The sequence below is a fragment of the Rhagoletis pomonella genome, unplaced genomic scaffold, assembly GCF_013731165.1.
Source record: "Rhagoletis pomonella isolate Grant_MI unplaced genomic scaffold, Rhpom_1.0 Rhpom_scaffold_01150, whole genome shotgun sequence".
Lineage (NCBI taxonomy): Eukaryota > Metazoa > Arthropoda > Insecta > Diptera > Tephritidae > Rhagoletis > Rhagoletis pomonella.
The window spans coordinates 1-26,699 of record NW_023459704.1 but is presented as its reverse complement, the minus strand read 5'-3'; the positions used below and the strand labels follow the sequence as shown (position 1 = coordinate 26,699).

Sequence of the window (26,699 nt, the reverse complement as noted above, 5' to 3'; positions counted from 1 at the left end):
AAAAAAGTTCTGGGCGTACTCGAGTTGAAGTGTTCCCTCTTCTTGGTGGAAATTAGTAGTATTTTTCATTATTTTTGGTTATCCTTAGAAAAATTTGGCGCTTAACATTTTAATGGAAATTTTAACCATCTATAAACCGTTTTTTAAACAGTGGGTCAAAAAGGCCTGTTCTGCTGGTAGTTGAGTGGTAAAACTGTTCGAAAAATAGTAGACCACCCTAGTTTTCAATCTATAACCCGCAAAAATTCGTAAGAACTCCCTCATTTGACATAACGGTAGATAAGATTATTACAAAAATGTATTAATAGCGACAGAAATTACTCCCATAACTTACTTTTTAAATTTTTTTATTTCTTTAAATTTAAATAGTACATACGGATCTATAGAGAACATACATATGTATATACCTCAGACCTTCTTCTGTTCGCCATCCATCAGAGCCAGGCACTCAAAATTATAATTCAGGTAGGAAGTAACAACATTTAAATTTAAAACTAATTCAATAATGAAATAAATAGAATTACAATCTCAATTGGCATGGCGAATACCTAACGCTGACGAGATGAGATAATAAGATTAGTAGCCTCATGGCTCTTTGGAATCTACTTTATGGGCAGTAGCGCCAGCGTTTCCAGACGCACCGGCGTCGCCGCAGCCGCCGAGTAATTTTGAAGTTGACCATGCCGCCGCCACAAAGTCTGTCGGCGTAAACCTCTAGTTATATGTATGTACGTAGATAGATACCGAGCATGATCTAACAACACAAGATCTGACAAGATGAAGAAAAAGAAAAAAGTAATTTTCTGGCTGACGTTTGTAATTTCGGCGCCATGTTATTTTCTTCTTTGAAAAGTAAACAATATTTCCTAGATTCTCACACGCATAAATCTTAAATCGCCCTTATTCCCTCTCTAATTTGTATGTACATATGTGTTAAAATTTATTTGTACGACATTGTATTCTCACTCCCATCCACGCATTTGGCATTCGCTGTCAATACAAAACTTTAAATTTGCTATCGATTAAAAGCGAAACAAAAAAACATGTTACATCACTGGTGAATGGTTTTGAGAGGAATTTGGTAAAAAGGGTTTAAAATTATTGCAATACTTTCAATATTGCAAGCATGGCAGTAAGTATGTATGCACACGTATGTACGAGTTCGTAAATGTTTTCAACAAATACGATCATGTCATTTGGTATTTATTCAAACAATAGCGCTCTAATGTGTGTTGATGCCTCGATACCTCGATAAGTTAATGCCGGAAAAATACACCCCTATTATTAATTTCATGTGAAAACATCATTTCTAATCGTATCAACCGATATCCCGCGCTCTAAGCCGCACAATATGTTTTTTTTTTTTTTGTTTTTTTTTGTTGAGAGTTCAATATGAGAACAAGATGAGTGAATGCGTATCATGTTTTCGAGTAGGCTGTCAAATCGCGTGGGCATTATTAACTGCACAACCCTTAGGTGCTCGCAATCCGCAAAATGACTAAACTGTTGTACTTTTAATGGGTTGTGCATACTTACATACAGTACCGTTTTGTGTTACACAAACTTGTGGCGCGCTAATGCAGATCCAATTTGTACATGCAATATAATTATACTAACCGTGAATCCCTCTTTGATTTTGTTTGCAAATTGTGTGTGATTTGTAAATATGTTTGTACATTTGTATAATTTATAAATATGGAACGTCTTTCTTATGTGCTTACCAAAGTTTGAGTCCCACGAAAAATGCAATTGAATTGGCAAATAAGTATGTTTGAGAATTGCCGCACTTCATTGATAAATGTGTATGAACAATTTTATATTACAAACAAATAGCGTATAACTCTGAGTGGTTTAAAATTTCTACCCTTTTTTAGAGTTTTCCCATCTTTTTAGTCATACGTACCATATGTATGTATATACATATGTCCCAATGCAATTTCAATTTCTACTGACGAAGAGTACGTGGCTAAATAGGAATTGCTATACGAAGAGCTCTTTCTAAACCTTATGGAAGGTGGGAGAACATATGAGAGCAAGCTTACAAAGTTTCTCATTTCTCTTAAGGTGAAGGAGGCTAGGCTACTGATTGGTGTAATTACAGGATACTGTTTGTTGTCTTGACGTGCCCAAGGCGCATTAATTACAGGTGATAGCGATAGAAGCTATGCTTCTTCTTATGAGCACGCTTGTGTCAAATTATCGTCTGCTTTGCTATATTTACATATCCGCGTACACACACACATATACGTATATATATACCCTGCAAACAAATGCTCCCGAAATCTTTAAGTGTCGGAAATTTGTTACGAATCTTTTAGAAATCTGTAAAGAAAAACATATGAGGCGGTTGATAAGAACTAGTCAAGAAATTTCTGTACGATTTCTTAAAGAAAATTCTTAAAAAAAATTGTGAAACCTTTCAGAATTCTATGAAATCCTGGTATGCAGGGTATACATATACACACGAATATGAGTAGATAAAAAGATGGTGATGACACAAGGAGTTCATACCAACAGTAAATGTTGTTTTTGTACGATTGCTACAACCTGTAGTTGTTGAATCATGTGACGTGCCTTTGAATTGGCAGATGTGGGCACTACCACAAACAAGCGTGAGTTAAAAGTGAGACGACGCTTACGCTCTTTTAGCACCTGCTAACTCTCTGCCCATGCCTTTGAATTGGCCTTGCCAAGAGATAAAATATACAAGAGATTTAAAACAAATTTGGTGACAATGAAGCCTATCCCCTGCGAGTGTCTCGCCTACTGGGAGACTACGGACTATTCTCCTGTTAGCAGGATTTCTATCCAATGTATATTTTGGGCGACAAATGAAAGCGCACATCTTGCTCCAATATAATATTCACAATTCTTTTCATTATCAATTTTTGCGCATTAATTATTTATGAAAATATAGTTCATTCTATAAAATAAACCATTTAAATCAAAGTTTCACACTTTATATAAAGTTCTCAAAAATTCAAAAAAATTTCATAGAAATTTTCAACATTTTATTCGGAATTTTCCAGTATGCAGTTTTTTAGCGCATTCAATTTTAGCGCAGCAATTTAAATGGAAAATGATTTTTTATTTTCTGTAAACTTGCATACAAAATTCAAAAAATTAAAATCATTTTTCACTTAAATTGCTTTCGTGAAATTGGCTGTTAGTCTGATGAAGTGCAAATTTCAACCGGCTAAAAAATCTTGTTGATTTTAGAGAATTTGGAGAATGGCGTTGATTATTTTTTTTTAATTTTGTTGCTAACGGTCTCTGGCGTTTTATTTCATAAGAAATTCATGCTTATATGGAAAAAAGTGCAAAAATCCGTCACAAAAAAAATTTCAAACATCAACGGAATTTTTTTGCCGTTTCAAACTTGCACTTCATGACACTAAAATTGAATGGACTAAAAGACTGCATATCTGACAATTTTCTGGAAATTCTGAAAAAAGTTGAACATTTCGAAGAAAATTTTTTGGATTTTTGTGAACTTTATATAAAGTGTGTGAATATTTTTTATCGTAAAAACAAAAATGGCAAAATAACGAAAAATGCAAATAAAACGATTATTCTTGGTCGAAAAAATCATAAAATACCTATTAAATATGATCAAACAAATATATCTAAATCTACTAAAAAAAATATTTCCATACCCGAAAAATCAAAAATTACGAATATTTTATTTTATTTTATATCAATTTAATTGTCTTTTATATGCAAAATACACACACTTTTGTGAATATTTTAGGATAACAAGCAGTGAAATACATAAATTGTTAAAAGTTATTACACATTTATGAAAAAATTCCAAAAGTCACACTCTTACCAAAGCTGGCATTCACGTCAATCGGCATGACAACAACTCGGCATGCCGGCAGTGAGCGGGTAAACAAGCACTCCATAGGGGACGCTTAATTGATTTTAACGAAGCTTAATTGGTTGCATTTGTATTGGAAGTGTATGTGTCTGAGCATGCATACACAGTGAGAAATCGCTGCAGTAACAGAACAATTCAAATGATGGCAAGAGCTATATACTATGTACATATATACATATGTATGTATATATAGTACATATTTTTCGTTATTAATCTATGATATTAATCTATGTATCTCAGCTATTTAAAGTTGTGAAAGTTAGAGAATTTAGTATTGGGATATCCGATTAAGCTGGACAAAAGCTCGAAAATCCCGAAACCTTTACCGAACTATCAACACATGTATGAAATATTTAGTAGGAAATACTATTTTTATTAGGAAATTGGCTCGGAAAGTAACGAACTACTAACTGAGAGCAAACATTGTCTTATTCTCGGAAATTTGATTACTAGCAAGGCACTGGATAGTTTTTTTTTTTTCTGGAGAATACTAAAACATAGCTATAGCTAATAATATATTTAATTTTAAAAAATATAAATAATTAATGTAAGTTATGGATACATACATACAGGGGCGCACCCAGGAATATATTTTGGGGGGTTTAAATCCCCGATATACCACCAGAAAATACTGAAAATTCTCTTCAGATAATATGCTCTTTAAAATACAATTATGCAATAAATAAGTAAACTTTTTAAAGTTTCATAAATTGCCCTTTATTTACATAAAATTAACAAAGTACTCAAACATTTTTAACCGGCTTCAAAAAAGGGCGAGCTTATCAATTCGTCGGAATGTTTTTTTTTTTCTTTTTTTTGTGTATGCCACCGCATAACGTTGGACCACGTGAATCGATTTCAATAATTCTTTTTTTTTTTCATCGGAAAGATGGTACCTCAAGGGTCGTCCCGCAATAGTGGTTTAGTACTCCTAAATTTGTAGATATATAAGAATTTAAGTCGGTTGTGTTTTTGGTTAAAAATTACTTATTAAATAAAAAGTTCTATAAACACAAGATACGCTCAACTTTCAAAAGTAATAAAAATATTAAAAAAGAGTTTTAATGTTAATTTTCCTCAAATTCTGGTTTCGATGGAGATGGTGATTTTTCACGATTGCCCCATTTTTTTAATATTTCAAATACCGAAAAAATTAACTGAACTTGTATTTTTATTATGTAGCTCATTTTAGTGGAACGAATTCGAATCCTCGTTAAGTACAAAAAAAAAAAGCTGTTAAGTGTAAAACAACAAGAGTGATTCCTTATTTTTAGCACAATGTTTTTATTCGCAGTTAAACTTTTAAGAGCTTTCAAGAAATCGAAAAATCATATAAAGGCAGTTCATCAAAACCCGTAAATGCCTCGTAACCATGTAAATCTCGTAAACTTACTTCATTTTGTATGGAAAATCAAGTGTGAATTGCATTATTTATCGAAGTATTGATTTTTATGGAAAAAGCGACGCAGGCGAAAATTTAAAAAAAAAAATCGCGCGATTTTTTATTAAAAATTTTCATTATTTATATATATATTAAACGAAAGAAGATACCGAAAAGCATTGAACAGTGCACACATCTCATAAGGAAAAGTGAATTATTACGAAATACTAATACAGTGGCAGCACTATAGCTATTTTGGAATCTCGCGTTTCAGCTGGCAAAGAATGTCAACTTCTTTTTAATAACAAAATCATCTAGCTTAGGTTGATAAAACTATGTGTTTCTTTAATAAATAAGTTAAATTATATATTTTAATAGTGTTTAAAAAGTGTGAACAGGTGATTTAGTGAATCTTTGTCGGTGTAATTGCCCATCGAAAACAACGAAATTTAACAAAAGTTTTTTGTTCATAACTTTTAAATGGTTAATAATATTATCTCTTCCCCTCCGGATTGTTATTAGGGGGGCCGAAACGCGTCGTTTGGTACCCCTCCCGACTTTTCCGCACCTTTTTTAGGGGTTGTTATCCCACCCTAGAGAATTACCAAAGTTATAAACATCAATATATAAATTCTTGTTTGTACTTTCGTGCACACATTTTTGACTGTGTAAGATCTGATGACCGAAACCATACATATGTACCTACATATGTATGTAAGTATTTGTAACATGGCACAAAAACATCATCCATAGCTAAAGGCACCTAAATAACCATGGATGGAGGCAGAAAATGGTTTACGGGGAATCTTATGTCTAAAATTTACCACTCTTCCCTCTTATATTTGTGCATAAAAAAAAATCCATGAAAATTTGAGCTCTTAATATTAATATTAAGTGCTCGACCAAGGCGTGCAAAGATTTCCCGTTTAAAATACACATGAACTTTGATTTTTTTCTTCAAAATTCTACAGATCCTATGCATTTTATGGTACAATCTTGGTCAATGATGGGGTTTCTTCAGAATTGAATTCTCTATAAAAGTGTTCATTCCGGTATACCCTTAACTCCCACCAGCGAGGTATGTAGTACGGGTCACTAAACCCAATTTTGTGGAATTTTCATGGATTACTGAGCTAAATTGTAGAAATTGTAGTTCAACTTCAAAGCCTAATACCTCAAGAAATATAGATGTTAGAAATTTGTAGAAATTTCAATGTCCTACAAGTTTGTCATTTACACTTTTTCTGTAGTTCTTGCTATTTACGAGATAGGGCCAACAAAAAACGAGGATTTCATGGAAAATTTGGGTGCAGTGACCCGTACTACCTCGCTGGTGGGAGGTAGGGTTACGCCGCAATGGACACTTTTATAGAGCATTCAATTCTGAATAAACCACATCATTGACCAAGATCTTACTACAAAATACCTCTGAGCTGTTTTTAAGAGAAAAAACAACGTTTACGTGTATTTTAGCTATTAAGCTGGCATTTCAGGGTACTATTTTATATATATATAAGGAAAATTTTAAAGTTAGGGAAGGGGGGGAGGCTCGAGCACCCCCCTTCCCCTACCTGGCTACGCCCATGGGCAGATGAAACATTTTCGGGTGAATTTAACTTAACTTTTTTAACAGATTAACTTTTTTCGAAATTGTTTGGATTTATTTTCTCGCGATTAGTAACAACGATTCTGAAAATTTTCAAATAGTTAAAAATAATGATATTTTCTGCCCATTTTTAACCGACTTCAAAAAAGAAGGTTATTAATTTATCAGAAAGGTAGTGTCGCCGACGTGGTCCCATATTAATTTGGTTAAGATCCGATCATTGGATCATGAAAAAATTGACGGTACTCCAAAGCTTGTATATGAGAATTGAAGTCGGTTGTGTTTTATGCTTAACAATTACTTGTTATTTTTTATTGTAGCATAAATGTTATGTACATAAAGGCTATTAAAATTGTTTAAAATATTGAGGACTTTTAAGATCGCGTTTTGGTAAAATACATATTTGCAATAAAAAGCGAGTATCTAACTTGCAACGAGACGAAATTTATTCATGTTTTTCTTTTGAAGGGCAACGTATTTCGGATGAAACTGAACTAAATATCGAGATCTTACCTACATACATGCATATGAGTATCCAAGAATATTTCAAAAACCTTCGCAAATATATAATACATATATACATTTTTTTAAATTTTTGTTTTTTTTTTTTTAGGTTCATTTATTATTTCTCCATTAGTTACAGTGTTTGGATTTCGATACATGATACTATTTGCTTTTTGTTTTTAGGAGTTGGTCATTTAATCATTCCTATACAACAACTACATAACATTTTATCTTAACAATTTATTAGTGTCGTTACAATAATTTCTGGCTTTGTTTTTTTTATTTTAGACACATATGTAGCTTAGCTGTTACCTTTTTTTGCTACTTGTTTTAAGAGCATTTTCCAGTATCAATTCTAGTAAAGGAAGTAAATAGTCCATACAAAAATACCCTATTTCCTTAGATGTTTATTTTCCGGGGATGAGCGCTGGCAGAGTGCAGATATAAGCTTATGTAGCTTATGCATTGGCGAATTCAACGCCCTTTTGGATGTTCTTCTTAAGCTCAGGCAGTGCAGCGGCCAACAATTTCTTCTCGTAATCATTCAATCTGGGCAGACCCAAGTTTTCCTGTAAACCAGTCTTTCCCAAAATGAGTGGGGTAGAGAAAAATGTCGCTTCGGTGACAGTGGATTGCACATACGAGCACTCGACGACGCCCTTCTCACCGTTCAAACCTTTCAGCAAAGAACCAGCGAAGCGTGCACCAGCATATGCCATAGACAAAGTAGCCGAACCAGCGCCAGCTTTGGCTTTCACCACCTCAGTACCGGCTTCCTGGATGCGTACGGTCAACTTTTCAATGGTGGCCTGATCACCTTTGAATTTAGGCTGGCATTGTGAGATGATGGGCAGAATTGTAACACCGGAATGTCCACCGATAACGGGTATATCAACTTGCTGGGGATCAACACCCAAAGCGGCACCAATGAAGGCACGTGCGCGGACCACATCCAAAGTTGAGACGCCAAATAGGCGTTTGGGGTCGTAGACACCGGCCTGTATTAATGTAATCGGTTATTAGTTGGTAACAGCAAAAAAGATGAAAATTTAGGCATAATGTAGTGTAAATTTGCATATTTGTATGTACATTAGGGTGCCCATCGATATATTATTGCTTGTTTATAGATCTTTTAAAGGTCATTTAGAGGTCGCGACCTGTCGATTTAGGTCAGAAAATACGATTTTGTAGATTTATGAGTTTTTGAATGACTGTTTTTATATACATATATATGTAATAATATAAGGTCGGACTAGGCTCGTTGGGATTTTTTATCGGGTAAATTAAAAAAATACCCATATTTCGTTTAATTTTTTTAATTTTTACCATCGATAATTTCTACAATTTCAAAATATGGAGTACTATCTAAAATTAAATCTATTTTCAAATAAACTTATACCGCATTTATTGCAATTGCATAAAAATTGTAGAATTTATGGGTCCTTTTTAATTTATCATATACCATTTTAAAGGCCTATATATCCGCTTCTCAGATCATATTCGATCTTTGAAAGCGAATAAAAAATAGTCATTCAAAAACTCATAAATCTACAAAATCGTATTTTCTGACCTAAATCGACAGGTCGCGACCTCTAAATGACCCTTAAAAAATTTATAAAAATAGGCAATAATATTTCTCATAAAAACGAATAAAATTAGGGGGTAGAGTCTTGAAATTTCCAAAAAAAAAAACATTTTCGATGGGCACCCTAATGTACATATGTACATATATGTATGTAAGTATTAATACAACTGATAAATACAGTAGTAGACAATACTACCTTCTTGAGAATTTCAGCAGCAATTGGAACGCAGGTGTTAACAGGGTTGGTGATGATGGCCACCAGGGCCTTGGGGCAGCTCTTAGAAATTTCATTGGCAATGTCGCGAATAATACCAGCATTCACGTTGAACAGGTCATCACGGGTCATGCCAGGCTTACGTGGTACACCAGCAGGAATTACAACAACATCAGCATCTTTAGAAATAAAATAAAATAAAATATGAACTTAAGTCATTTTGCTTTTTAGTACAGTCTAAATAGAGTTGAAAATTGGTCATCTGACAATTTTCTGCATGAAGTTTAATTCTTTTGAATGCAATTCTTGTATTCAGAGACTTGTGGTAAAGTTAAGAGAGCGAAACTGCTTTCGTTTGTAACTGAAAGAGCAAAGTTTCCTCAAAAAACAAAAAAATGTTGCCCTTCCACGGTGAAAAATGTGTTTTGTGTTACACTCAACACTGTAAAAGGGCATGCTTTTGTCCTTGTTTACACTGAGAGAAACGTCAACTGAAAAATTATTTAATATTACCAATTTCAAACTTGAAAAGGAATCAACGTGATTTTTAGTTAATATTAAAAATGCCTTAGTTGATATTTTCAACAATGATTTGGTAATATTACTTGCAGAATTGAGAATAAGTGGAAACGAATTGCAAATCTTTGAAAGTTTCTTAACAAATAGGGAAAAATATGGTGAAATAAATAATAGAAGAAGTTCAAATAGACCAGTGCAAACGGGAGTTCCACAAGATTCCAAATTAGCAGCTACTTTTTTTTCAATAAATATCAATAACACTGGTCTACAAATTTCAACTTTTTTTCTGCGAATAAGACGGGACCTGGTGTTTCTGAACGGATTTTTCGTGCTGAACACGAATCCGGGGTCAAAAATGTCCCATCACGTCACGTTTTCGAGAAAAAAGGGGTTGAAACCCCTAAAAACAGCGTTTTTGGCCATTTTCGAAAAATTATAGAGCTGAACCCTGACGTGGTACAAATTTTGCATATATCAGAAATTAAAGGCTAAACCGTGCCCTTTCGAATGAGCCCTATGCCGAATTGATCGCGTGCACCCTTAAAGCAGGGGGTGTATTTGTGTTTAGGGGTGCAGGAAAAATTGATCACAGAAAGAATTTAATCTTAAACGATCATAGAAAATTAATAATGCCAAGGTTTTAACTATATTAAAAGTCGCTGATTACGAATCTGCAGTTAGATTTTAAAAATTTAAGATGACGGGTCGAATATGGTGGATATAAAAATTGGACTCCTAGACACAAATACACCCCCTGATCTAAGGGTGCATGCGATTAATTCGGCATAGGGCTCATTCGAAAGGGCACGATTTAGCCTTTAATTTCTGACATATACAAAGTTTGTAGCACGTCAGGGTTCAGCTCTACAATTTTTCAAAAATGGCCAAAAACGCTGTTTTTAGGGGTTTCAACCCCTTTTTTCTCGAAAACGTGACGTGATGGGAAGTTTTGGACCCCAGATTCGTGTTCAGCACGAAAAATCCGTTCGGAAACACCAGGTCCCGTCTTATTCGCAAAACCCTTGTAGACCAGTGTAATCCATTCAAACTTAATCTAAAAGAAACTTGTGTTTAAAGAATTAATAAGTGGTATGACCTGCTACTTAGAAGAATTCGAACAATGCACAGTGGACTGCCCCATAGACAAAAGTCAAAAATGTTTATTTTTCAAAAACGGATTTCTGTAATGCTTTTTTAAAGAAAATAGTGTGACATTTTATGGTGATTGAACATTTATACGCATTTGACACATGAAACGGTACTTTCGCCTCTTCAAAGTCAACAAATGTGAAAAAATTCATTTGATGTGAAAAGTGCGTGTAAATTAAGCCAATTCGAATTTTGCACTATTTTGTGTTTAAGTGTTAAATAAAATCCAAATAGCGATGGAAACGTAAGAAACCGGTATGCTTTATAAGTTAGCCATAGAAAATAGTGAGAACAATTCACTTTAAGCAAAATGCAAGGTGATTAAGTCTTCGTACTTTCACGAATGCAATTTTCAAGTATTCTTAGTTCCCTCAAATGTACTCTTTGAAAGCTTGTTTGTATACTTTTCCTTTTATTTCCCTTTATTTATTACGCGAAAAATTACAAACTAAGTATTAATGACCAGACGGATTTATTACTGCTCTAATACAAACCACTAAGTCCGAGTTAATCCGGATCAATGCTGCCGTCTGTTTAAGCTTTAACATACATATTATATATTTCTAGACTTGAGCAGGGGAAAAAAATGAAGTCTGATGAGGAGATGTGGTGATCTCCGAAATAGTGCTATAACTTCTACCGCTTAGACTTTGTTGCTTTTTCAATTTTTCCTAATAAACAATCGTGGTACAAAGCTCAATAAAAATATTAAAAAAATAAAATGCTAACAAGCCACAATAACATTTACAAAAATTAAAAATTTTAATTTAATACACTTCAGAGGAACATTGCCTAAACACAATTATACGAACAAATAGCTGTTGATGCAAATAATATTTTAATAACTCATAGCTTTTGTAATTTTTCCATGCTGATAAGATTCCATTATGCACTTGTGATTCATAAGTTGTTTTTATTTTCGTTACGTCAGAAGCGCATGATCTTTAACATATAGATAAGGGGTAGATCATCCTTGCATATGCATATACAAATCGCACATTTGCTGCAGGTGTCATAATCCAAAAAATAAAAATAAAAATACAAAAATTTAGCTAAGTAGGCATAAATTCTATCAATTCTTCAATATTTCGATTTTCTAGTCGATTTTTGGCGTACAACCGTAAAATGTAAATGCTTGGGCTAGTCGATTTCTCATTCAATTTTCCAGTCGACAGAAATCGATGCATATAAATGCAGCTTTGGGTGCGTTCCGAAATGCATCAAGCCAAAGCATCAGTCTCTTTTACTTCTAAACTACAACTGATGAAAATATCTTATTTACGCAATTACGTTCCAATTAGGCATTTAACCGTGGTTGCGTATATTGGACATTTGCATCATTTATAGTTTAGAAATAAAAGCGTCTGATGCTTTGGCTCGATGCATTTCTGAACGCACCCTTTAGCGAATCTTAATTTATATTCTTTTCGTGTTTTTTTTTTTTATTTTTATTTATGCTTTTGTGTGTAAACAAAATTCCGATCAGCTGTTCGCATGTGCGTAGCCAGGATGAAATTTAGGGAAGGGGCTCCTATACAAAAAAAATTTCGAAACCAATTTTTTTCAAAACGCGCTTTTCATAGCTTTAACCTTTTAATTGTTCTTAACTTAAATTCTGTTTATCCGATGAAAAACATTTACAGTGCGTACATGGTAACCGCAACCCTCAAAATCAAAATCGATAAAGTTTGAATTGCCAAATTTTGAATTGTGTCACTTTTGAAGATCGTGTGCGATATGTACTATTCACGAATTCACATGCCACATTCGCATATAACGGTATTATGCTGTAAGAAGCGTGCAATTAGGTGCTGCCACGTAGTCGTGTATGCGGAACATCAGGAGAAAAAGTAGCATAACTTCTGACAGTATGAAAGTTTCCAAAGTTTTTTTTTTTAAGTGTCTTGTAAAAACGTCCGCAGAGTTTGCTGTTTAACAGGCAATTAGGGTGGTTTTTGCCGTTGTTTTTGAAGAGCTTGTGCGCTGTTGTTCCAGTAAAGGGTAGGTTTTTGATTTCTTGATCTACTGAAGGCAGAAAAACCGCGAAGGTTTATTAAAACGGTCATTTGTATGGTATATTATAATTGTATCTGAAATTTTTCAAAATTTCTTTTTATAATTCTTTTCGCATGGAGAAAATTAAAAATTTTGTAATGCAAATCTTAACTAAACATACTTAAAAAGATATAAAATATTCATTCCAACATATCTGCAGTAAAAACAATTATTTTGTACATACATAAGTTCATTTTCATTGAAATAAAAGTTTTATTCCGTCAAACTTAGTGAAATATTTATTGAGTTTTCTTGAGTGCTTTTACTCGTTTGCGGACTTTTGTACAATATATTGCACAAATTTGAGGTAGCCCTAATAGCTACCCAAAACAACTTTTGAATATATATATTTTTTTTTACTTTTTGTATTATGAGGCTCTATGGACCTTGCAATTAAGAGGAAAAAATTTTTATATTCATCAGGGACAGATTTGACCGGAAAGGATTAATTGTTATGTCCAAATAGTTTATTTTTCCTACGTTTTCTTTACCCATAGTGAATTTTATATTCGTTTGTCGGCTGTGAAAGCAGACCTTCAATCTGTGTCACTCCATGCAAAAAGGAAAGGAAAAAGGAATGCAGAGCGGAAGGCATCTTTACTGTCAAGAATGCTTTCCGAAAGTCTCTTACCCAGAAGATAATTTAGGTAGGCCTTCTTAAGTAAAGCTATTCAAAGAGGCCTACACAAGAAACGCAGAAAAAAGTGCTTCCTTGCATGCCTTCTAGAAGGGCTTATCCATTTACAATGTAAGCGAATGCAAAAATTTAAATTATTTAGCATTACAAATGAATTTCAATAAACATTTATGTTGCAATAACACAAATTTGATATAAACCTTAGCAAATGCTTCAAAGATGTATGATTTTTATATATAAAAGCCACTTTAAAAGAACTCCTCCAAAAGGCCCTCTGGAGTACGTCCTATAAAAGCCCATCTGGAAGGCTTCTCATGGGTAGCGAAAGAAGAAGCCCTTCAATTTGTGCCACTCCATACAAAAAAGGAGAAAGGAATGTAGAGTAGAAGGCCTCTTGGGTCTCAGTAAGGCCTTTCTGAACGGCTTTTAACTCCTGAAGTTATCTACTGGGTAGCTCCTGAAATTATGGCTTTGCTATGAAAGTAGCATACGTGCAAAGTTTCATTTAAATCGAAGGCCATCGCGCAGAAAACCTCCTCTTTTGTTGTAATTATGATGAAATACAATTCAAGATGATAAACTTACTTTTTAGAGCTTTGCCCAATTGCTCTGGTCCGACGTGTCCCTCAGTGGTACTTTGGGTGTCAATGTGCGACAAATCGGCAGCAACGCCGGGTGTGTGCACGATATCATACAGTGACAGGTTCGTAACCAATGGGTTGTTCTTCAATAACAGCGAAAGGGGCTGTCCAATACCACCAGAGGCACCGCATACTGTGACCTTGAAGTTGTTCTAAAATATAAATTCAACATATTTTAACATTTGCCATTGCAAATACGGCATCATATTTGGAGAAGATTTCATTCACTCAGATTTTTCGTATTATTTTATTAACATTTTCCTAAATTATTACTTTACTGATGATTACGTAAACTGCATGCACTCGTCACTTCACGGCATATTCGAACTGAGCTGTTTTACTAAACTCTTTGCAATAAATAATTGATAATCACCTGCTTTGTGGTAGCGAAATTCCTCACGGATTGGATAGCCAATTGTTTGGTTACTTGCTTCAACATTTTGCTATTTTTTTACTTTACAAAATTAAGTGCACTCGCTGTAACCTCTTCCTGCTTCGATGGCTGCTGATTCTTGCCTAAAAAAAATTGCGAGCTACAAAGCAGCGAAGTCGACGAATTCACAACAATAACAACGACACCCCATGTACACGGAAGCAGAGGAACAGATCAATTTGACATATGCGACAGCGACGCGTGTGATAACCGCATGCCAGCGGCTGCGCAATCAAAACATGTACGTTCTGCATGTACATTTGTGTATGTGCTACGATTTGACGTTCACGTACAATGCCTTCGCCTGCTTGAAGTTGGTGGCACTTTAATGCCTCTACTACTAGGGAACTACTAATTAGAACTTTTTGTTTTGAATTTTAAAGTATTTTAAAAAAGAATTAATTCGCTTTTTGTTTAATAAGCCGAGTAATTGGAAAATTGGATCTTTTTTCAAGCGTGTAATTTTATTAATTAAGTAGATTTACTTACATTGCTACATATGCACTGGGTAGTTAAAATAATCTCAATATTTTTTTGTTTTTGATCAATAAAATATAATCAATTGTTTTGTACAAACTATTGACAATCTGATAATTTCTTAATCTAAAGATGTTCAGATATTTTAAAAGCAGAAAACATATTTATAAATACTTTTGAACTGTGCTATATACATACAATTCACTGAGTAATATAAGTGAATACGTTGTTATAATATAATATTCCCAATTATTTTAATGAAAATTTTTTTTCATTAATTATTTATGAAAATATAGATTATTATTTAACATAAACCATATAAATCAAAGTTTCACACTTTGTATAAAGTTCAAAAAAAACGTTCGAAAAACGTTCATCAAAATTTCAAAATTTTCATTCAGAATTTCTAGAAAATTTTAGAGTATGCAGTTTTGTAGCCCGTTCAATTTTAGTAAAACAAAGTGCAAGTTCAAAGTCGCTCGGAATTACCGTTGTCTTTTTAGATTTTTTTTTTGTGGAGGGTGTTGCGCATTTTCTTCCATACAAAAATAGACAAAAAAATTCTACAAAATTAATGGTTGAAACATGAAAAAAATTTTCATGAAAATAGTTGGAACAAGGTGTACACTTACATACATTTGACACTGACTGTATGTGTGTATATATCGCTCGTTTCCTGGAAGATTGTCATAATCTAAAATGGCTTTTCTTTTATGTTGTGTCAAAATTAGGGTCAATTGTGCAGCTTTACTCATTTTCACTTTGGTTAGCAAATATAGCAGGAAAGTAATAGGAAAACATTGACCAAAAGCTTTAAAGCCGTTTTTTGTTTTGTTGAGTTATGAATATCTTCCAGCAAGAAAGGGATTTGTACCTAAAAAATATAAAAACTTTTTTTGCATACATAGATGTTTATGGCGGTACGCGCCTAAACATATGTACATATTTAGACCTATGTATTTGTTCGTTAAATTTTAAATTTTTGCAGCGCCAATTCCACTTGCATTGCAATGCATTCGCGCCTCTCGTCGAATATCTCTTGGACAAGCATTTGCTTTTTGTGTTCCAATAAGGTGTTCTCGCGTATATAGTGCTCTATTATTTTTTCGTAATCACCATCGCCACCAGCCGCAGCATCGTCTGAGGCTACATTTGCACAATTTGCAGCCAATAGCTGTTGATGTTGTTGTTTTAGCCTTAATACTTCCGCTCTTTCTGCAGTAATACGCGCCTGTAATTGATTCTTCCAAGCAAGTAACTCCTGACTTTCTAATTGCAATCTAATTAGTTCAGAATATTCAGGATGTGTCTTAGGTACCATTAGGAAGGAAGAATCTTCATCAATGTAAAATCCATCAGGATGTGTACCATCTACTGCAAGTTGCGATTCTTCCGAATGGATGACATTTTGTGGTTCATTTTGCAATACGTCAGTTGCTTCATAATCTACATTGTCGTGGGTTAAAGAACTCCTTGTTGCAGTTGTTTCCGGTGACTCAGTAGTAAACTTGGTATTAGTTTTAATTTTAGTTTCGTCTTTAATAAACACGGATTTTATGGGCGTTTTGGCCGATCCATTTACGAGGGGTGCATCACAACCTTGAAGTGGTTGGGTGGATTTTGAGTCAGTCGTGTCACTGCTATTGGGTAGTGTACATGTGCTGGCTGTTTGTGACTCTTCCATTGACTTTTCTTGTCGCTTCTCAAAGCTGCGTAATTTGCGTTTAAGTTGAGTAATTATGCGTTGCACTTCCCATAGCTGTTCCTCGCGTTTTTTGGAAACGAAACCAGCATTCATTTCTGCGTGAATTTGAGCTAGTAAGCTTTCTTGTTTGCGTAGCTCTACTTGAATATCTTCCGGAGTTTCTGGGAGTTTCGGACTTGATGCTGTTATTGGAGGAATATATCTGTATGAAAGAATAAGTCAACAAAAATTTTATCTTAATTCCATATTTTCTACTTTATGATCATTTTGACGAGTCTGTAAAGGCGATGCGGTTTTCGTCTTGACAACATACTGCTTGTTTGAAGCAACAATCTATTCTTAACTTATTTTACATTTTAAAACTGATTTTTTCTATCTTATCAAGATGTTCGAGATCTTCTCAGTTTTATTTAATTTACTTACTTGATAAGAGTCATATCAGCAAACAAGATCTCACTTTGAGATAACAGCGCAACCAACAGCCGGTGTGACATCTGCATGGGTGGGCTTAACAGCATTGCCAACGATTCGGTTGTTAGTTTATTATGTTTACCATGTAGAATAACCGCGTTAAAGTGGAGTTGAATCCATGATAACAGTGTTCGGTTGCAGCTGGGAAGTAGTTCAAGTAGTTGTTTTAGCTCCTCCTGTTGTTTGCTCTGCGAATTAATTGATGCCGCATCTTCAAAACGTGATATCAAATCCGTGGTTAAAATCGGTTCAGGCAATTCACTAAAATAAACACAAAAATTACAAGTAAAAAAAAAATAACACAAGATACAGTTTAACTTTAACATATGAAAGCATTGTAATATGTACCGTAAAAACAATTTCAACAGCGCGCAGGCCGTTGGTATATCCAATTCATCTGTTTCTGGTTGCCTTTCTCTATTATTATACAGACGTTTGAAATGTTGGATGCGTGTTTTTAACGGTTCTACTTTATAGATTTGATCACTTTTAAGAGCGTGCTCTTGAAGGTAGTCTATACAATCGCGCACCACAAGCGGTAGGTCAACACCGTCATGACAGCGGCTCCGTTCCGTGGCTAAACTAACTGAAACTCCGAAAACTGGCTGTACGTCGCCCAATTCAAGTACTTCCACAGATACATTGTTTACTTGTTTTGCCTTCTTGTCCTTTTTGTCTTTATCCTTTTCTTTATCTTTTGATTTTTCCTTCTTTTCTTTTTCCTTGCGCTCCTTATCTTTCTTCTTATGATCCTTTTCTTTTTCCGTCTTTACCTTTTCCTGCGGTTTTTCATCTTCCCGTGCCTCCTTCTCCGACTTTTCCTTATCACGCGACTTTTCACGCTTCTCTTTACTTTTTGAAGAAGCAAATTTGAATGCCTTTGATTTTTTGGATTTCGATGGACTTCTACAGAGACATTAAAAAATATCATACTTTTCCACAGACAGAAAACTTACTTGGCATCCAAATCCTCCTCTGGAGAGCTTTCTCCCTCCAACGCCGCATAACCGCGGTCTTTGCCTTTATCTTTCTTGTCCTTTCTTCTACCAATAAGCAAGTCCTTTTTACTTAATTTATCATGGTCGCTTTCGCTATCTGCAAACATATTTGAATTTCTTATTAAACAGATTTAATTTATTTTCAATTTGCAAAATGCCGACTTACAATCGCTATCTTCTTTGCTCTTTTTCGATTTTCCATCTCCACCCTCAGAGGCATACAGCCCAGGAAAATCTTTTTCCACATCCGGACTGTCGAAATCCATTATTTATTTACGGTATGAGTGTTTTATTTATTAATAAATAAACAAGAAAATTATTTACCGTAGAGAACTTCACAGTTTACATTTTTCTCATTTGTCAACAGAACAGCTGTTAATTGACAACATCGCTCCCAATAATCGATGAAAGTTTTATCGGACACAGTGCAGCAAACACGTAAAGGCATAGAACAAAAGGAGCCTTGACTCACTACCCTATAAGAATTTGGTGATGGAAACTAAAACTATGTTCACATATCAATATTATCTCAATCAAAGCTCGTTTTTTAATCACCCCGTTTACACAGGCAAATCTCAGATTATTAGCCGTCAAATTTGTTGTGCTTGTTATTCTCACATCTCAAGGGAAATTTATGTTTCTTCTCTGTGCCACCGTGATCACGTTTTTCTTCTCTAATTTGCAATATAAATATATTTTAACTTAACATTTTATTAAAAATACCTTTACAAACCTCTTTTACTTGCTAGCGTACATTTTTGTTTACTTTTACATTTGGCATTTCTCCTCTCTTTCGCAAAAACAATCGATAAAACTAGGATGGACACCGAAAAGTTATCGGTTAAATCTGAGATTATTTTATAATTACAGATTAACAAGGTACGAATTTTATATGGCTAATCTCTTGTTATAATTACAGATTAGGGTGTTAAGCTCGAAAATGAGGATAATCGACTTATATGTGAACCTGGTATAACATTCTCATATATCTTACTAACACATTTGCAAATTTTGCGTTGGTTAAAAAGGTTAAGGTTATAGTTAAGGCCATAAGTTGAAAGAAGATAAAATATCACATGTGTACATTTGTTTTCATCATTTTTTGCACATTGGCATTAAAAACGTCATGGGAGTGTTTGATGGATATTTCCATCTGTAGGGTAATTAAACTGTATGTTTTTGCACTTGCTTAAATTCCTGAAGTTAAATTTATTGTTTTATGAATTGATTTGTTGTTGGAAAAGAAAACTTTTGATTATTAATAAATAAACTTTTAACGCGATCAAATAATAAAAAAAAAATTAAATTTTAAACAACAAAATCAGCCTTATTCCATGTGAATAAATCGTTCCCATAATTTAGCCTGTTAAAAACATATTGGAGTGGACTTGTTGACATTAACCGTGTAAACAGACAAAAAATAGTATCGGAAAGTTTGATTTTCAGAAATAAAAACAGCTCGAAAGCCACCTAACATGCAAAGTGTAACTGCTCCTGCAATCTGTTTTGGAAATTCTTCAGTTTGAGAGACTTTTGTAAAGGACTTGCACTTGTCACGTCTTACAGCTACTTAACAGCATACAAATTCACCAAAATTTGACACTTCTTTTGGTCTTCAGCTTAGGATTGGTCTTAATTTTCGGCTTCGCATCGATCGTGTTAGCAATTTTAAGCTGATGCCTATTTGACTGGTGAAAATTGCTGTGGATTTTATATATTTAGTTTCAAGAATATCAGCAGTGTAATTAAATTTTATGCCCCGTAGTTTTAGAGTCAAAATAAAGCGACTCTAACAAAGATGGCGTCGAGATTTCGGCAGCTAGAAAATAACTTTTCTCTTTCTTTCCTTCCCGCGTGATCTTGTGTCTTTCGTTCATGGAGTTTTCCATTATCGCTTCGCGCAGCAGCTAAAACAATATATGGATGTGGCATGCGCTGTGCATTTTCATAAATTTTATCTTATCTGTCAAAAAAGCGTTTTTCTGCCATCAGACGAAAAATCGCTCTTAACGAAACCACAGCCTTATTTGTTGAGCGACGATTCGTCAGCTGTTGTTATTTATGTATTTCGATAGTTGTTGACGAATTATTTGGAATCAACTTTTAATTACTCCTAGGTATATCGATGGAATCTGATTTACGAATTAAATAATTTAAAAGCTAAAATAGAAAAATGTTATTAAATCTAAAGAAAGAACAACGTGAGCATTTACAGTTGTTGCACCAGCGGTCCCCTGATGATATTGTAGAGCTGTGCAAGTCTGCTTTTGAATACTTGAGTTACGGCCCCAACATTCCACGCTATCAGCAACTTGCCACAAAATATGTTTCAAATCCAGAAGAAGTTCAGCATGCAATTGAAGCACTTATTGCCTTGCTTATTGATGCTACTAAGGCTAATGCTAGTGAAATTGACTTAAAACAATTGCAACAAGAGGAAGGCTATAATGATAACATTATAGAAGTGCTAACACAATTTGTGCACAGCAAACATCACTTTATCGAGGGATCCATTAAGTCTGCGAATATACGAGCATATCGGTTGGTAAATATTGAATGGCGATTGGAGGTACGTATAGCAACACGCAGTCTTTTAAGACAAAACAGTATACGCGTAACAATGAAGTTATTTCTACATACCGAACCTAAAAATGAAAACAGAGATTTGCTAGAAGTTGGCGAGCAGCAAGCAATTCATCCGGACGAGCGGCGAAACCGAAAGGATCTGCTTGTGCAGACAGATTTGAGTAGCCTGGTGTACATTATACAAGTATTAGAAAACGCTCTTTATGAATCAAAGAGTAGACGCATACGCAATATAGTTAGTGCAATACATTAAATAGAAATGTACGTTTCGTCGATAATGAAAACTTTTTAAACGTATGTGAATACAATTTTAAAACTTTTATTAAAATCTAGCATATAAAAATTATATACATATACTATTCTGTATTGTTTAATAGCTCTTGAGCGGCTGCTTTTAACAATTCTTTTTTCTTTTGTCTGTTCTCTCGTTTTTCCTCCGGAGTTTTCTTCAAACCCTTCACGCGACGCGTTTGTATCTTCGTCACATTCTGTTTTCCCAAATGCACACGACCATGTGTATTTCCCAGTTCATCGAAAGTAAGGTTCTTCTTCTTCTTTGGCTGCAATTGTTTAGGCTGCTTTCTTGCCTGTTTGTACAGATCCTCCGATGCAATTTTTGTGCGTCGGATCGAAAAATCTGCAGAAGGTCCAATTTCTACTAGTTCAATGCGCGGGGTCTTTTGGCCGGATTTTTTCAGCATTATCTTATAGGATCGCATCAGAATGGCCAAATCTTCGGTACATGTGAAGCTTATAACATGTTCAATACCCTGGAGACGAATAGCGTCCACTTTATCCTTATGGAATGTATCTATAAGCAAATTCCGAAAACGACGCAATTCCTCAGTTTGATTCCAACGTGGCCCATTAAATATTAAACATGGTTTAACGTTTGTTCCAATTTTTTCGGTTTTGAACTCCGACATTGCCGTGTAATGTTTTATACCCAATTCTATCATATCCAACACCTCATTTTCAAAAATGCGTCCAAGTACCAAATTATTTGGGCGCTTTTTAGACGTTGAGCCAAATGCGAAAAGAGCACAATCATTTTTCATAGTCAAACTTAAAAAGAAGATATCAGGAGGGGTTTGTTATAGGCCATAAAAGACTCACAATTCCAAAGAAGAAGGGTCATCAAAAGGTGTAATGTCATTTTTACGGTTTAGCACTTTTAGCAGAGGCTTGCGCAGTTGTTGCAGGTCCTTCATGCATGATTTTATATCTCCGCCACATTTGCGTCCATCGACAAAGAGCATATTACGAGTGGGCTCTATAAGCTGCGGCTCCCGCGCCACCAATATTTTTTTACCCTTGCGAGTTTTCGGTTTCCTAATTAATAAAATTTTAAATGTTTGCATAATTATCTGTATTGAAGTATTTACCTAATTCGCATTAAAGACATGTCGATTTGTTTTTAAATCTAAGCGAAAAATAAAAATTTTTTGTATTCCGGCCGTTGCACGTGTTGACAAGATATGATATATAAAATAGGGATGTCGGAAAAACATCGATGCATAGAAAATATCGATGTTTTGCTTCAATGCATCGAAAATTTTACACTTGATGTATAAATAGTCGATGTATCGTTTCCATCGATGTTTCTCCAGTTCTATTTTATTCCGAAAAAGGAAAAGGCGTATGTAATCTAAAAAATGCATAGTCAATAAAAAATAAAAGGTAAAACTGTATGAAAAGAAATAAGTAAAATAGTGAAAATTTAATAAATCGAAGTGAAGCTTTAGAATGGGAAAAACCTCTAAAGACAAGCGAGACATTTACTATCGATTAGCCAAAGAAGAGGGCTGGAGAGCTCGGAGCGCTTTTAAACTTTTGCAGATCGATGAAAAGTTCCACATTTTGAAAGGTATTGTTGCAATGGTTTCGTTTTCATAATTTTTACACAGAATTTCTTTGTTTACAAGATGTCACACGCGCTGTAGACTTGTGCGCTGCACCTGGTAGCTGGACGCAGGTGCTTTCCAAACGTCTCTATGAAAATCGTACTAACAATGAGGAGGTCAAAATTATCGCAGTAGATTTGCAAGCAATGGCACCATTGCCTGGAGTTACGCAGCTTCAAGGTGATATAACAAAATTAAGCACTGCCCAGGCAATAATTGACCATTTTGGTGGTGAATCACAAAAGGCACAGCTGGTTATTTGTGATGGCGCACCTGATGTTACTGGGCTACATGATATCGACGAATACATTCAAAGCCAGTTGCTGCTAGCTGCACTTAGTATAACCACACACGTGCTAATGACTGGAGGAAATTTCGTGGCTAAGATTTTCCGCGGTAAAGACACAAGTTTACTTTACTCCCAGTTGCGCATATTCTTCGAGAAAGTATCAATTGCCAAACCTGCAAGCTCGCGTAATTCTAGTATTGAAGCGTTTGTCGTGTGCCAAAATTATCGATGTCCAGATGGCTACATTCCACAAATGATCAATCCTATGGTCGACGATGTGCAAATGATAGTTAATGCAACCGACTCGAAAGTAAATCAAAAACTTATACCGTTTGTTGTGTGCGGTGATCTAAGAGGCTTCGATTCGGATATGTCGTACAGTTTGAATGTAAGTATTGAGACAAAAATAGCTCTATTTGATGAATATAAAATTAATGTAACCGATTTCTTACTTATTTAAAGCTAAATGAGGATTCGGAGTACACGTACAGAGAAGTTGTTCAAAAACCTATTTCTCCTGCTTACAAAGAAATATTGGACAAACTTAAAAATTGTTCTATTAAACATACAGCCATCACTGTTAAGCATGACGATGAAGCAGATGTCACTGAATCAGAACCCGCAGTATCAAATGACGATCCAGAGATGAAGTGAATGTACATGGTCCGATGAATAGCATTTAAGGTTAAATGTGTCTGGCTCTTAATAGAAATATCTTCCACTAAACTTGTGTTCTTGGGCATCATATAATCATAAATACTTATACATATTTGTTTCAACAAAACAAATAATTTTTAAGCAAAAAAAAACCGACTTCAATGCTCATATAAAGATTTAAGATTATCGTGATCCAATGATCGGATTTAAAGCAAATTAGTATGGGACCACCTGCGAGGTAACATTTAAAAAAAAAATAAAAAATTATAGAAATCGGTTAACGTGATTCAAAGTTGTGCGGTAACATACATAAAACAAAAAACAACATTCCGTCGAATTGATAACCTTCTCCTTTTCGTAAAATCGGTTAAAAAATCAAATACATACATACATGCCAATTCTTAATACTCCCGGGGAGATTGTTCTCCGGGAATTTGTTTCTGCCGAGAAAGAAATCCCCCAATAATTAACCCCCAGGAGTAGCATTTTCCCCGAAAACTTATGAGGAGGAAATTCGAACTTCGGAAAAGCTTTTTTGAGAGCTCAACTCCGCCATTTAATATAAAAAATCCTCAAGGAATTTTTATTCATGATAGAAGGAAAGGATAAGAGAAAACTCCCGGGAAGTTTCTGTTCAGAATCGGGGTAGATATAATATATAACTACATACATACTTAAACATAAGTATACATATGTAAACGCGTATGGTCGGCATGCGAGCGCTCCAAATCGAATATAGTAGTTTCATACATATTCGCACTTGTTTAGCGCGATCAAAATCGCGTGAGTGCAAAGTAGCAGTGCCTTGTATTTTAAAAAGTAATGGTAGAAATATAAGACACCGATGTCTTTCGTTTACTTCGATCATAGTACATATGTATCTGTAAGTTTAATATTTACACCTTTTCAATTTTGCACAGTTACTGAGTCGGATCTTTGTACTGTGGAACTGCTGCTTTCGGCGGGTTTAATTCCGTATTTATAGACTTTGTTTAGGCCCTCAGGAAAATCAGGCAGTAGGTTGTTAAAGTTCTCCACAGGTTGAGTTTGTTGTTCCGTCCAAATGCCATCTCCAGTAAAATGGAATTCGCATTCGATTAAGTAAATAATGAGTGTGAGCATTTCATGGTTATCCAAATAAAAAATGCTGTTCACCGGCAGTTGTAATTCTTCCAGAACTTCTGGGTTTTGTAATTGCATAAGCTTCTCTTCTATCCGTTGTCTGCGAATTAGGAAATTTTGCAAATTAATTTTTTTTTTTTTTATAAGAAATATTCTGAAAATGTTAAATCTTACATGGGGTATAATAATACGTGGATGTTATCATAAATGGCCGATATTGGAAACTTTTTCGATTGTAAAAAATCAAAACACTGCTTTAGTTGCAACACCGGTATGTGACACCAATTTGGATGTCTTCCAAGTAATGTCCGCACATCATTTTCGTCTTTCTTCAAAATGTTTGCCAAATAAACTACAACATCACGGCCTTTAGTGCGATCGGTTCCCTCGCGTGCAAATCTGTAAAAGCAAAGAAAAATTTTATAAGGATAACATTTTTTTTTAAGATACGTAGGCACAACATACTTGGCAAACTTTTCCGAGCCCCCTGATAAAATGTGTAACGAGGCACAACGCACCTTTAGCTGATTCAGGTATTCTAGGCGCAAACGAGCTTTGTTTTGGTAATGTACCAGCCGAAGAACACGTGGGTTGGTGCCCAACACTTTGAATTCCTCAATGGTGTGCAGGTCTTTCAGTCGTTCCAATACTGTATCCGATCCAAGTGTCAATATTTCCAAACATTTTATGACTGCCGATTCAGAAATGCCATAAGCTTTTACATGTTCAAGTGTTTTCAACAATCCATCACAGGAAGACATTAATATCTTCGGACGTCGATAGACAATATCGCGCATATCCTGCCCATCTATGCTTACAATTTCTTTGATAATGCGCCGAATATTATCCGCATCACCATATAATAGGTAAGCATTTTTAATTATACGCTCTTTTGGAAATCGTAGATCTTCGAGCAGCACCTGCACTACTGATTGGACTGATTTGAAACTGCGGTGGCGCACACGGTGGTACACTTGCCATAGTTTTTTAATGTCGTTGTCGTTCATATCTAAACGTTGCCGCAGATATGCATTAAGTATGCATTCTCGTAAATATTTTAGATGTATTGCTTCGTTTAAATCCTTAAATCTTTCGGCGGGTAGCTCCAGATCATTGAAACTGTTACATAAGTTTTCCAATACATTTGCTTCGAATGGGATATATCCATGGGATTTCAACATAGAAACTGTCTTATTTAAAACAGTTATGTATTTCGACAACAACACCAGAGTGATGGGTTTAAACCCACACTCATGAAGAACTTGGTAACGATTCTCGACTGTTAGGGCATTTTGATATAGCATTAATGGCTTTGTGAGTATTGTTTCGACATCAAAATTTAACCTCTTCAAAGCATTGGCTGTGTTAACTGCGTCTTGTCGTTTAACGGTTTTCAATTCTGGATGCTTTTCTAGTACGGCATTCCATCTACGATGAGTGGAGCCTGAATAGTTATTACAAAAGAAGGTTTTTAGTTATAAGCCAACGTTGTAGTCTACTCCACTTACCTATTTGGCATTTTAAATAGTGTGCATTCACTGGCTCCTCCTGAGGCACTTCTAGTCCATTAGCACTTTCTGGTGGGGAGACGGCGTGAATGTTGTTCTTTGAGGTCATGGACTTGCTACTTCGACGGATGTTCGAAGCAAAGTTGCGTTGGAACATCCCTTCAAAGTGTCCGATCAAACGAGTTATGCTTTTCTGGTTGTTTCGCAACATAATTTTAATTAAGTTTGAAAAGTTTTAATCTAGATAAGAGCCAGAAGGATTTATATCCCATTTGTTTTCGCAACAGCTGTTTTTATTTCTTTGCGTGTTATCCATTATTGCTTTTTTGTTGTGATTTTTAGATTCGGTACAAGGCAAGGCGAATTTATACTTCCTAC

The 26,699-nt window shown here is 34.8% G+C and overlaps 6 protein-coding genes across 7 annotated transcripts; 2 read left to right on the top strand and 4 right to left on the bottom strand.

The window, feature by feature from the left end:
- Positions 1 to 7,478: 7,478 nt before the first annotated feature.
- Positions 7,479 to 14,795, bottom strand: LOC118752002 (malate dehydrogenase, mitochondrial-like). The gene is made up of 4 exons (XM_036486829.1): positions 14,545 to 14,795; positions 14,116 to 14,323; positions 9,153 to 9,349; positions 7,479 to 8,369 (listed from the first exon to the last, which is right to left on the bottom strand). The coding sequence occupies exons 1-4, from the start codon at positions 14,608 to 14,610 to the stop codon at positions 7,830 to 7,832; spliced, it is 1,011 nt and encodes a 336-aa protein (XP_036342722.1). The 5' UTR covers positions 14,611 to 14,795; the 3' UTR covers positions 7,479 to 7,829.
- A 681-nt stretch (positions 14,796 to 15,476) lies between these two features.
- On the bottom strand, positions 15,477 to 18,635 carry LOC118752001 (ralA-binding protein 1-like). The gene is made up of 5 exons (XM_036486828.1): positions 18,422 to 18,635; positions 18,214 to 18,352; positions 17,606 to 18,163; positions 17,210 to 17,518; positions 15,477 to 16,988 (listed from the first exon to the last, which is right to left on the bottom strand). The coding sequence occupies exons 1-5, from the start codon at positions 18,519 to 18,521 to the stop codon at positions 16,049 to 16,051; spliced, it is 2,046 nt and encodes a 681-aa protein (XP_036342721.1). The 5' UTR covers positions 18,522 to 18,635; the 3' UTR covers positions 15,477 to 16,048.
- Positions 18,636 to 20,268: 1,633 nt separating this feature from the next.
- On the top strand, positions 20,269 to 21,181 carry LOC118752000 (COMM domain-containing protein 2-like). The gene has a single exon (XM_036486827.1). The coding sequence runs from the start codon at positions 20,429 to 20,431 to the stop codon at positions 21,092 to 21,094; it is 666 nt and encodes a 221-aa protein (XP_036342720.1). The 5' UTR covers positions 20,269 to 20,428; the 3' UTR covers positions 21,095 to 21,181.
- LOC118751998 (ribosome production factor 2 homolog) lies at positions 21,137 to 22,338 on the bottom strand. Its single transcript, XM_036486826.1, has 3 exons — positions 22,227 to 22,338; positions 21,958 to 22,173; positions 21,137 to 21,906 (listed from the first exon to the last, which is right to left on the bottom strand). Exons 1-3 carry the CDS (start codon positions 22,244 to 22,246, stop codon positions 21,198 to 21,200), a joined length of 945 nt encoding a protein of 314 aa, XP_036342719.1. The 5' UTR covers positions 22,247 to 22,338; the 3' UTR covers positions 21,137 to 21,197.
- Positions 22,339 to 22,412: 74 nt separating this feature from the next.
- Positions 22,413 to 23,855, top strand: LOC118751997 (putative tRNA (cytidine(32)/guanosine(34)-2'-O)-methyltransferase 1). 2 transcript variants are annotated; one of them, XM_036486825.1, is made up of 4 exons: positions 22,413 to 22,521; positions 22,581 to 22,708; positions 22,767 to 23,422; positions 23,497 to 23,855. In XM_036486825.1, the coding sequence occupies exons 2-4, from the start codon at positions 22,588 to 22,590 to the stop codon at positions 23,686 to 23,688; spliced, it is 969 nt and encodes a 322-aa protein (XP_036342718.1). In that variant the 5' UTR covers positions 22,413 to 22,521; positions 22,581 to 22,587; the 3' UTR covers positions 23,689 to 23,855. The 2 variants fall into 2 exon arrangements, with proteins under 2 accessions (XP_036342718.1, XP_036342717.1); XM_036486824.1 differs by having other exon boundaries at positions 22,474 to 22,708.
- A 391-nt stretch (positions 23,856 to 24,246) lies between these two features.
- On the bottom strand, positions 24,247 to 26,680 carry LOC118751995 (transcription termination factor 5, mitochondrial-like). The gene is made up of 4 exons (XM_036486823.1): positions 26,322 to 26,680; positions 25,279 to 26,257; positions 24,988 to 25,212; positions 24,247 to 24,913 (listed from the first exon to the last, which is right to left on the bottom strand). The coding sequence occupies exons 1-4, from the start codon at positions 26,530 to 26,532 to the stop codon at positions 24,598 to 24,600; spliced, it is 1,731 nt and encodes a 576-aa protein (XP_036342716.1). The 5' UTR covers positions 26,533 to 26,680; the 3' UTR covers positions 24,247 to 24,597.
- Positions 26,681 to 26,699: the final 19 nt, after the last annotated feature.